Source organism: Oncorhynchus masou, chromosome 3, assembly GCF_036934945.1.
Source record: "Oncorhynchus masou masou isolate Uvic2021 chromosome 3, UVic_Omas_1.1, whole genome shotgun sequence".
Taxonomy (NCBI): domain Eukaryota; kingdom Metazoa; phylum Chordata; class Actinopteri; order Salmoniformes; family Salmonidae; genus Oncorhynchus; species Oncorhynchus masou.
This window is the reverse complement of record NC_088214.1, coordinates 7,843,216-7,855,682: the sequence shown is the minus strand read 5'-3', so window position 1 is coordinate 7,855,682 and position 12,467 is coordinate 7,843,216. Positions and strand designations below refer to the sequence as shown.

The 12,467-nt window shown below is 44.6% G+C and overlaps 1 protein-coding gene across 2 annotated transcripts in view; it reads left to right on the top strand.

Annotated features, from left to right (window-relative positions):
- The window catches only part of LOC135509374 (epidermal growth factor receptor substrate 15-like 1), a 73,643-nt gene that overhangs the window by 32,851 nt on the left and 28,325 nt on the right, over positions 1–12,467 (top strand). For both annotated transcript variants that reach the window (XM_064930001.1, XM_064929993.1), the window contains exons 16-19: positions 5,326–5,505; positions 6,122–6,245; positions 7,814–7,947; positions 8,408–8,480. In XM_064930001.1, coding sequence (XP_064786073.1) covers positions 5,326–5,505; positions 6,122–6,245; positions 7,814–7,947; positions 8,408–8,480 — 511 coding nt within the window. The remainder of the gene's footprint in view (positions 1–5,325; positions 5,506–6,121; positions 6,246–7,813; positions 7,948–8,407; positions 8,481–12,467) is intronic.

Here is a 12,467-nt window from a genome sequence, read left to right as displayed (position 1 = left end):
TTAAATGTAGGGTTGTGGTGGCCATTACATTATGTCAGCCAGTGATTGTCAAGCAAATAACTGTCGATGTCACGGTAATTGACCATTAATTATCATTAACACGTTAAGCATCTCCTGTCTTCCACACACAACCTACAAGCCACTGATGCAGACCTTTCGAACATGTATATAAAAAATAAAGTAGAAAAATCCATTATTTATTTTAGACATATCCAAAGAAACATGATATGAAGAAAATGTAGTCTATTTCAGAAGAACATGCTCTGAGTTGTCCCTTATCTGGCTATGCCATATGGCCGTGGGCTACACTAGTGCTCTGAGTTGTCCCTTATCTGGCTATGTCATATGGCCGTGGGCTACACTAGTGCTCTGAGTTGTCCCTTATCTGGCTATGCCATATGGCCGTGGGCTACACTAGTGCTCTGAGTTGTCCCTTATCTGGCTATGCCATATGGCCGTGGGCTACACTAGTGCTCTGAGTTGTCCCTTATCTGGCTATGCCATATGGCCGTGTGGGCTACACAGTGCTCTGAGTTGTCCCTTATCTGGCTATGCCATATGGCCGTGGGCTACACTAGTGCTCTGAGTTGTCCCTTATCTGGCAATGCCATATGGCAACACTAGTGCTCTGAGTTGTCCCTTATCTGGCTATGCCATATGGCCGTGGGCTACACTAGTGCTCTGAGTTGTCCCTTATCTGGCTATGCCATATGGCCGTGGGCTACACTAGTGCTCTGAGTTGTCCCTTATCTGGCTATGTCATATGGCCGTGGGCATAGTGCTCTGAGTTGTCCCTTATCTGGCTATGTCATATGGCCGTGGGCTAAAGTGCTCTGAGTTGTCCCTTATCTGGCAATGCCATATGGCCGTGGGCTACACTAGTGCTCTGATCTGGCTTGTCCCGTGGGCTATCTCTGGTTGTCCCTTATCTGGCTATGTCATATGGCCGTGGGCTACACTAGTGCTCTGAGTTGTCCCTTATCTGGCTATGCCATATGGCCGTGGGCTACACTAGTGCTCTGAGTTGTCCCTTATCTGGCTATGCCATATGGCCGTGGGCTACACTAGTGCTCTGAGTTGTCCCTTATCTGGCTATGCCATATGGCCGTGGGCTACACTAGTGCTCTGAGTTGTCCCTTATCTGGCTATGCCATATGGCCGTGGGCTACACTAGTGCTCTGAGTTGTCCCTTATCTGGCTATGTCATATGGCCGTGGGCTACACTAGTGCTCTGAGTTGTCCCTTATCTGGCTATGCCATATGGCCGTGGGCTACACTAGTGCTCTGAGTTGTCCCTTATCTGGCTATGCCATATGGCCGTGGGCTACACTAGTGCTCTGAGTTGTCCCTTATCTGGCTATGCCATATGGCCGTGGGCTACACTAGTGCTCTGAGTTGTCCCTTATCTGGCTATGCCATATGGCCGTGGGCTACACTAGTGCTCTGAGTTGTCCCTTATCTGGCTATGCCATATGGCCGTGGGCTACACTAGTGCTCTGAGTTGTCCCTTATCTGGCTATGCCATATGGCCGTGGGCTACACTAGTGCTCTGAGTTGTCCCTTATCTGGCTATGTCATATGGCCGTGGGCTACACTAGTGCTCTGAGTTGTCCCTTATCTGGCTATGCCATATGGCCGTGGGCTACACTAGTGCTCTGAGTTGTCCCTTATCTGGCTATGCCATATGGCCGTGGGCTACACTAGTGCTCTGAGTTGTCCCTTATCTGGCTATGCCATATGGCCGTGGGCTACACTAGTGCTCTGAGTTGTCCCTTATCTGGCTATGCCATATGGCCGTGGGCTACACTAGTGCTCTGAGTTGTCCCTTATCTGGCTATGCCATATGGCCGTGGGCTACACTAGTGCTCTGAGTTGTCCCTTATCTGGCTATGCCATATGGCCGTGGGCTACACTAGTGCTCTGAGTTGTCCCTTATCTGGCTATGCCATATGGCCGTGGGCTACACTAGTGCTCTGAGTTGTCCCTTATCTGGCTATGCCATATGGCCGTGTGGGCTACACTAGTGCTCTGAGTTGTCCCTTATCTGGCTATGCCATATGGCCGTGGGCTACACTAGTGCTCTGAGTTGTCCCTTATCTGGCAATGCCATATGGCCGTGGGCTACACTAGTGCTCTGAGTTGTCCCTTATCTGGCTATGCCATATGGCCGTGGGCTACACTAGTGCTCTGAGTTGTCCCTTATCTGGCTATGCCATATGGCCGTGGGCTACACTAGTGCTCTGAGTTGTCCCTTATCTGGCTATGCCATATGGCCGTGGGCTACACTAGTGCTCTGAGTTGTCCCTTATCTGGCTATGCCATATGGCCGTGGGCTACACTAGTGCTCTGAGTTGTCCCTTATCTGGCTATGCCATATGGCCGTGGGCTACACTAGTGCTCTGAGTTGTCCCTTATCTGGCTATGCCATATGGCCGTGGGCTACACTAGTGCTCTGAGTTGTCCCTTATCTGGCTATGCCATATGGCCGTGGGCTACACTAGTGCTCTGAGTTGTCCCTTATCTGGCTATGCCATATGGCCGTGGGCTACACTAGTGCTCTGAGTTGTCCCTTATCTGGCTATGCCATATGGCCGTGGGCTACACTAGTGCTCTGAGTTGTCCCTTATCTGGCTATGCCATATGGCCGTGGGCTACACTAGTGCTCTGAGTTGTCCCTTATCTGGCTATGTCATATGGCCGTGGGCTACACTAGTGCTCTGAGTTGTCCTTTATCTGGCTATGCCATATGGCCGTGGGCTACACTAGTGCTCTGAGTTGTCCCTTATCTGGCTATGTCATATGGCCGTGGGCTACACTAGTGCTCTGAGTTGTCCCTAATCTGGCTATGCCATATGGCCGTGGGCTACACTAGTGCTCTGAGTTGTCCCTTATCTGGCTATGCCATATGGCCGTGGGCTACACTAGTGCTCTGAGTTGTCCCTTATCTGGCTATGCCATATGGCCGTGGGCTACACTAGGTGCTTTTAGCAGACAATAGTTGCTTAGAATTACAGTGAAATGCTGAATACAACAGGTATAGGTAGACCTTACAGTGAAATGCTTACTTACAGGCTCTAACCACTAGTGCAGAAAAGGTATTAGGCAAACAATAGGTAAGTAAAGAAATAAAAACAACAGTTAAAAGACAGTGAAAAATAACGGTAGCGAGGCTATAAAAGTAGTGAGGCTATAAAAGTAGCGAGGATATAAAAGTAGCGAGGCTATATACAGACACCAGTTGGTCAGGCTGATTGAGGTAGTATGTACGTGTAGATATGGTTAAAGTGACTGTGCATATATTATGAACAGAGAGTAGCAGTAGCGTAAAAGAGGGGGTGGAGGGTGGTGGGACACAATGCAGATAGCCCAGTTAGCCACTGTGTGGGGGCACTGGTTGGTCGGGCCAATTCAAATCAAATCGAATTTTATTTGTCACATACACATGGTTAGCAGATGTTAATGCGAGTGTAGAGAAATGCTTGTAGTATGTAGTATGTACATTAATGTATAGTTAAAGTGACTATGCATATAAGATAAACAGAGAGTAGCAGCAGCGTAAAAGAGGGGTTGAGGGGGCACACAATGCAAATAGTCCGGGTAGCCATTTGATTACCTGTTCAGGAGTCTTATGGCTTGGGGGTAAAAACTGTTGAGAAGCCTTTTTGTCCTAGACTTGGCACTGCTTGCCGTGTGGTAGTAGAGAGAACAGTCTATGACTGGGGTGGCTGGGGTCTTTGACAATTATTTGGGCCTTCTTCTGACACCGCCTGGTGTAGAGGTCCTGGATGGCAGGCAGCTTTACCCCAGTGATGTACTGGGCCGTACGCACTTCCCTCTGTAATGCCTTGTGGTCGGAGGCCGAGCAATTACCGTACCAGGCAGTGATGCATCCAGTCAGGATGCTCTCGATGGTGCAGCTGTAGAACTTTTTGAGGATCTCAGGTGCTCCGAAGCACCTCTCACTCGCATGACTCTCTCAGACATCTCAATTCTTATTAGCCAATGTCCGTCACGTGATCCGGTCCTTCTCACAGGCATCTCCGCTTTGAAGTAGGCTACAAGTTAAGAAAGACACATCAGGGACGCAACTGCGCGCGTGCTTCTTATCGTTTTCCGAGGCACATGTTGAACTGTCTACATATACCTTTTGTCAGCTAACAAGATGAGTAGGCCTAACGACCAGCAAAAGCACCAGCCTATGTTCATCTACCATCCCCCATAGTACAAAAGTTGACATTTTCTATTGGTCAACTCGTCCTTCTGTGTGAGAAATAAATAATTCAAACATAGTCTGGGACAGTTGTGGGATGCGATAGATCTCAAATGAATACAACCACTACTAGCATCAACAAGAAACTTTTCTATGCAATGAGGCTGACTCAACCGATCAGATATTTATTTATTTATTTAAGGGGCAGCAGGTGGTCTAGTGGTTAAGAGCGTTGGGCCAGTAACTGAAAGGTCGCTGGTTCGAATCCCCGAGACAACTTAGGTGGAAATGTGACAATGTGCCCTTGAGCAAAGCACTTGACTCTAATTGCTCCTGTAAGTCGCTCTGGAAACGAGCATCTGCTAAATGACTAAAATGTTCCAAAATGCAATCAATTAGCGTGATTGCTATTCACAAATGATAATACATCATTCACAAGTGATAGGTGACAGTATTGGCCTATCAGACTGTTCTTAATTTCATCTTGTTTAAATAATATATGTGTGAAATTAATTTTGATTTAGAATGGACCATTATCATGCGCTTTTCTCATAACAGGGGGATAATACATCTATGCACTTAAATAGCGAATGTAAGACGCCTTTCCAGTGGTTTATATTCATGCCAGCTAGGTAGGCTATACTTCTGTTGTAATGTGAAGAAATGTGATTAATATTAGCAGAGATAATAAATATAAATAAATAAATATAGTAGGCCTAGCCTATAGAAAAATGATGGGATCCTCCTCTTTTTATTAGAGGCCATCACTCTGTTTTCTCCCACAATTGCGTAGCCAATAGAAATGTTGTGCAACATGAGCTCATGGGGTCTCATGAAGTGCTTGATTTAGATGTTCTGTTACATTTGTATTGATGTCAGTGATGACAGGGACAATAGAGTGCTGAGTACCAGGCAGTTAGCAATTTTGGTGGGTTTCTAATAACTATCAGCAGCATCAAGCCTTGTTACCGTGACTAAACGGTCACATGGAGTTTAAATGAGGTCATGACTCGTGACTGGCGGTGTGGCGGTAATACGTTCACCGCAACAGCCCTACATACTTACTCTCTTTTACTAGAACAACCGGTGTTACTGACATCCCTTTATCCCTTTAGGCTCGTAGTAAGCTTTCTCAGATCCAGGACAGTCAACAGGAGGTGACTAAGACTATAGAGCAATACAACAACGCTCTGAACGGAACCCACAGCCAGACTCATGCTGGCAGCATGACCAACCTGGCAGACATGAGTGAAGTAGGATTCTCAGAGAGGGAGAACGGAGAATTTGGCGCCAGGGTGAGTAGTGTTGTCATGATACCAGGGTCGTGTTCATTAGACATCAAATGGAATAAAACTGATTTGAAATGGGGAGTGACTAGCTGAATAAGAAATGCTTGTTTTTATTTTCCCTTGCAAAACATTTAGCTAAGTAGTGGCTTCATAAAGACAACCAAAGACTGGAAAGAGCTTGCCTATACTTTAATATACACTGAGAGTACAAAACATTAATTATCTAACTTGCTTTTTCCATGACATGGACTAGCAATCCTGTTTTGATGTCACTTGTTAAATCCACTTCAATCAGGGGAGGAGACAGGTTAAGAAGATTTTTAAGCAACTCAATATTGGGAAGGTGTTCTTAATGCTTTCTACGCTCAGTGTATATTATATACCCAGCTATTCATGTGGAGCTCTCACTGTGTTTAGTGTGACCTCACTTCCTGTTGCTCACACCTGACAGACTTGATACCTTTTTATTCAATGTTCATTATGTTAGAGATTACAAGAAGAAGCGTCTATGTTCAGTTCCGCTTGGTAAAGCGTTGTTGTCCCAACGTTGGGCAATCCAGTTGATTTGAATGGAAGTGGAGAAGATTTGGAGGTTGAGGAATCTGAATATTTTGTCTCCCAGAATCAGGAGGACTCTTTCAAATCGAGGATAGCCATGTTCAGCAGCAACAAATCAACACCAGAACCCCTTCCAACAGCAGACCCCTTCCAGACAGAGGACCCCTTCAAATCAGACCCCTTCAAAGGTAACTTTATAAATATATTATACCAAATGTATGTTTATGCAAAATATTGTTGGAACAATTCTGGAATGATTGTAATTCCATGGCCCAGGACTGTATTTTCCAGAGGCGATGAGGTTCTATTCCTTTAGAGAAAAGTGTGTGGTCATAAGCACATGTGCTTGGCTAATGTACACCTGAATAGAACAGAAAGGCCTCCATGTGCTTGGCTCATCAAATCAAATCAAATTTATTTATATAGCCCTTCGTACATCAGCTCATATCTCAAAGTGCTGTACAGAAACCCAGCCTAAAACCCCAAACAGCAAGCAATGCAGGTGTAGAAGCACGTGGCTAGGAAAAACTCCCTAGAAAGGCCAAAACCTAGGAAAAAACCTAGAGAGGAACCAGGCTATGTGGGGTGGCCAGTCCTCTTCTGGCTGTGCCGGGTGGAGATTATAACAGAACATGGCCAACATGTTCAAATGTTCATAAATGACCAGCATGGTCCAATAATAATAAGGCAGAACAGTTGAAACTGGAGCAGCAGCACGGCCAGGTGGACTGGGGACAGCAAGGAGTCATCATGTCAGGTAGTCCTGAGGCATGGTCCCAGGTCCTCCGAGAGAGAGAAAGAAAGAGAGAAAGAGAGAATTAGAGAGAGCACACTTAAATTCACACAGGGCACCCGAATAGGACAGGAGAAGTACTACAGATATAACAAACTGACCCTAGCCCCTTGACGCATAAACTCCTGCAGCATAAATACTGGAGGCTGAGACAGGAGGGGTCAGGAGACACTGTGGCCCCATCCAAGGACACCCCCGGACAGGGCCAAACAGGAAGGATATAACCCCACCCACTTTGCCAAAGCACAACCCCCACACAACTAGAGGGATATCTTCAACCACCAACTTACCATCCTGAGACAAGGCTGAGTATAGCCCACAAAGATCTCCGCCACGGCACAACCCAAGGGGGGGGGCGCCAACCCAGACAGGATGACCACATCAGTGACTCAACCCACTCAGGTGACGCACCCCTCCCAGGGACGATATGAGAGAGCCCCAGTAAGCCAGTGACTCAGCCTCTGTAATAGGGTAAGAGGCAGAGAATCCCAGTGGAAAGATGGGAACAGGCCAGGCAGAGACAGCAAGTGTGGTTTGTTGCTCCAGAGCCTTTCCGTTCACCTTCCCACTCCTGGGCCAGACTACACTCAATCATATGACCCACTGAAGAGATGAGTCTTCAGTAAAGACTTAAAGGTTGAGACCAAGTTTGCGTCTCTGACATGGGTAGGCAGACCGTTCCATAAAAATGGAGCTCTATAGGAGAAAGCCCTGCCTCCAGCTGTTTGCTTAGAAATTCTAGGGACAATTAGGAGGCCTGCATCTTGTGACCGTAGCGTACGTGTAGGTATCATGAAGTATACCTGAACAGAACAGAAAGGCCTTCATGTGCTTGGCTCATGAAGTACACCTGAACAGAACAGAAAGGCCTCCATGTGGTATTTCAGCTCCATATTACCACCGTTAATGACAAATGTTTCCATCCACAAGGATCTTCGTCACATTTTGTCTCAATCCTCTCAGATCCATTTGAAGCCGATGATCCCTTCAAAGAGAGTGATCCATTCAAGGGTGCTTCCTCAGACTTCTTCAAGAAAACGACCGATGTGTTTGCCTCAGCAGATCCCTTCAGTAGAAAACCTACTCCCCCCATCAAGGTAATACATGTTATTATTTAATATATTCTTTTCTATGGTAATTTATTTACAGTATGTCATATTTGAATACATTTATATTGAATTATAAGCTGGGTGGGTCGAGCCCTGAATGCTGATTGGCTGACAAACGTGGTATATCAGATCGTATACCACGGGTATTTTTACTGTTCTAATTATGTTGGAAAACAGTTTATAATAGCAATAAGGCACCTCGGGGGTTTGTGGTATATGAACAATATACCACGGCTAAGGCCTGTATCCAAGCACTCCGCGTTGCGTCGTGACTAAGAACAGCCCTTAGCTGTGGTATATTGGCCTTATTGCTTAAATTATATTGTGTGTAATTTTGTTCATATTTATTGAATATATTGGTATTGAAATTACATCATGTATTTAGTTGAATGAAAGTATCTGGATGGAGTTGATCTTAGTGGTGTTTCTCTTCCTGTCTCTGTCTCAGCCTGGTGGCAGTCTGTTGGGGAGCAGGAATCTCTTAACCTCCCACAGCCCCCGGCCCAGCCCCAAGCCTACAGGTACCTCACCTCTGCAATACACAACCTCTTTTACACACTCACTCACTCACTCACTCACTCACTCACTCTTGTATCTACATTTGAATGACTGTTTTTAGTCAGTGTAGTTACACTCCCACTCTTGTATCTACATTTGAATGACTGTTTTTAGTCAGTGTAGTTGCACTCCAGATACTTCAGCTGCAAGTGACATTTAGAGTAAAAAACAACAACAACAAAGATGAGATAAAACGGTTTCTGACTTCTCAGCATCCTATCAGTTATGAAGATAATGTTCTGTATCTTTCAAAAAGCAGCGGATATCAAAATATTTGTTTTCTGCTATGTCAGAGAACATTTACAACCAGGTCATCAAGTACTCTGAATTTCACAAGATTTAGAAGCAGAAAAGGATAATCAAACTCCTATCTGTATATCGTTAAGATACATCTATCTGTATATCACAGAGATACATCTATCTGTATATCACTGAGATACATCTATCTGTATATCACTGAGATACATCTATCTGTATGTCGTTAAGATACATCTATCTGTATATCACTGAGATACATCTATCTGTATGTCGTTAAGAGAAAAGGAAAGTTGTTATAGACTTCTGAATAAAAGCCCTCATTCACTGCTGCCCAGGTGACGTGTTCCTGCACATTTAGACTTTATTTCTGGGCATTCGTTTGTGGAATACAACTTAAAACTCACTGTAACTTCATATTTTCCTGTGGTGGAGGTCTATATTTAGTAGGCTACCTACGCATTTAACTGCTGGCCAACTAAAAATAACCTTGGAAAAACAGGAGTTGCAGTGGAGGCCAAACATAACAGAAACTGTGTGTCTGTGTGTGTTTTTGTCTGCGTGACTTGAAAACGAACACCAGAACACTCGCACCCCTGCTTTAACCAGTTCAGCTCTTCAATCCCCCACTCCCCCCTCTCCTCCTCCCCCTCCCCTCATCCCCCCTCTCCTCATCCCCTCCTCTCCTCATCCCCTCCTCTCCTCCTCCCCCCTCTCCTCCACCCCTCCTCTCCTCCACCCCTCCTCTCCTCCACCCCTCCTCTCCTCCTCCCCTCCTCCTCATCCCCCCTCATCCCCTCCTCTCCTCCTCCCCCTCCCTCCTCCCCTCCTCCCCCCCCCTCCCCCTCCTCTCCTCCACCCCCTCCTCTCCTCCTCCCCCCTCTCTCCCCCCTCCCTCCTCCTCCTCCCCTCCTCTCCTCCTCCCCCCCTCCTCCCCCCTCCTCCCTCCCCCCCTCATCCCCTCTCCTCCTCATCCCCTCTCTCCTCCTCCCTCCTCCCTCCTCTCCTCCTCCCCCTCCTCCCCCCTCATCCCCTCTCTCCTCCTCTCCTCCTCCCCTGTTCATTCCCTTCATCCTCCGCTATTGAACTGCGAGCCTTTATGCCTTAGTCAGTGAGAGAGGAGGAAGTTGTTTTAAGTTAGGGCTGACACTCCTACGCACCAGTGAAACGAGACCCTCCACAGGAATAAGGGACACACTGTGGGGGAAACTTAGAGCTATGCCACGAGAAGGAAAACACTGTGTAACACACGTCATACTGCCCCTTTATCGTCACACGCATTCTCAAGTCACAACAGAGTCGTTTCATGCCATTTCAGACGCCATGACACCCACCATCTCAGAATATTCAGAAATGGTTTCTGTAGTCAGAATCAGGTAAGATTGGCATTCCTAAAACATTATTTTGTTGTAATGTAATTTTATTTCTGACATTAAGCTAATTTATTGCACCTAAATTGGCTATTAAAATGTATAGGATTCGGATAATATTCAATAAATATAGAACCCAATATCTGATTTGGACCAAACTTCTTCCTACAAAGGAATCAGACATTAGAAATCTCCAAGAGATGGTCAAAAACCACCCACCGAACCCCCCACGCCAATCCCACCCCATCAACCAGTATACAGTATCAGTCCTCTATGTTTGACAAGTAGTATGAAGCTGTGGCTTGGAGTATTGCTTCTTCAAAATATGTTATGTATTCCCTTTGAATCTATTGATGTGTTTTTTTCCCCTGTTCAGAGAAATTAGTAATTTATGTTGTTTGCATTATTTACCATAAAGTAGTGTGTAAGTACCAGGTTTTGGCCTCTGTTCCTGATATACTGGCACACTCTTATCAATTTTGCTGGTCTCTTGTATTTATTAAATAGATCACAACATTTCCTAAGCTATTTTGGGTAGAAAACAAATAAATTTGGCTCATGATGAAAATAAATAAACTGTGTGGTCATCCTCACAATTCAAGCCACTCCTTCATGAAGCAATTCAGTTTGACCTTATTTTACGCTTAATCAGTGTCCAGGAAACAACCGCCTTTGTGTGTGGTTTATTCCCTTCCAGAAAGGTCTGGATTAGCTACTGTTGTGGTCTTCAATGGTAAAAGTCTCAAACACACACTGTTTCGTGTTTTTCAATTGTTATGGTATTGGGTTGGGTTGGGTTTAATTGTAAATGTCACTAATCATAATACATAGAGGTTTTTCCTGAGAATGTTATTGAAAAACATAAGACTGTCAAGAAATGTATTATTTTATTAGGGTTGTCACCAGGTTCACATGGAATACATTACATAGTATAGAGAAGCAATACTCCAAGCCACAGCTTCATACTACTTCATAGAGAACTGATACTGTATACTGGTTGTTGGGTTGGGATTTGCATAGGATGTGGATGGTCCGTGGGTGGCTTTTGACAAAAAAGAATGGGATTCCTCATGTCTTCCTCATTGGTAGGACAAAGTTTGGTCCATCTCGGATGTTAGGTACTATATTGTTCGAATATTATCTGGATCCTGTGAATTTAAAATGGCCAATTTGGGTGCAGTTAATTAACTTAATTTCTCAGAGATCAAATTACAGTGCATTCGGAAGGCATTCAGACCCCTTGACTTTTTTACAGCCTTATTCTAAAATTGATTAAATAAAACATTCTCCTCATTAATATACACACAATGCCCCATGATGACAAAGCAAAAACAGATTTTTATAAATCTGTGCAAATTTATAAAAATTTAAAACAGAAATACCTTATTTACATAAGTATTCAGATCCTTTGCTATGAGAACCGAAATTGATCTCAGGTGCATCCTGTTTCCATTGATCGTCCTTGATGTTCCTACAACTTGATTGGAGTCCACCTATGGTAAATTCAATTGATTAGACATGATTTGGAAAGGCACACACCTGTCTATATAAGGTCCCACAATTGACAGTGCATGTCAGAGCAAAAACCAAGCCATGAGGTCGAAGGAAGTTTCCATAGAGCTCCGAGACAGGATTCTGTTGAGGCATAGATATGGGGAAGGGTACCAACAAATTTCTGCTGCATTGAAGGTCCCCAAGAACACATTGGCTTTCATCAATCTTAGAGCTTGCCGCCCGGCCAAACTGAGCAATCAGGGGAGAAGGGTCTCGGTCTTGGTCAGGGAGATGACCACTCCCAGTAAAAGGCACATGACAGCTCGCTTGGAGTTTATTATTTAAACATATTTTAGGTGGTAGATCAGCTTTAATATTGCAGATAGATTGTAGCTTCCATCAATGAAGTTGTGCGTGTGTGTATATATATTTTTATGTTTGTGTGTATATATATATTTGTGTGTGTGTGTGTGTGTGTGTGTGTGTGTGTGTGTGTGTGTGTGTGTGTGTGTGTGTATTTATTTATTTGTGTGTGTGTGTGTGTGTGTGTATATATATATATATATATATATATATATAAACACTACTGTTCAAAAGTTGCATTTTTTTTGTCCGTTTTAAAATAACATAAATCTGATCAGAAATACAGTGTAGACATTGTTAATTAAACTCTCTGGGATGATATGTGGGATGCTAATGTCCCACCTGGCCAAAAGCCAGCGAGAATGCAGAGCGCCAAATTCAAATAAATTACTATAAAAATCTAACTTTCATTAAATCACACATGCAAGATAGCAAATTAAAGCGACACTTGTTGTGAATCCAGCCAAC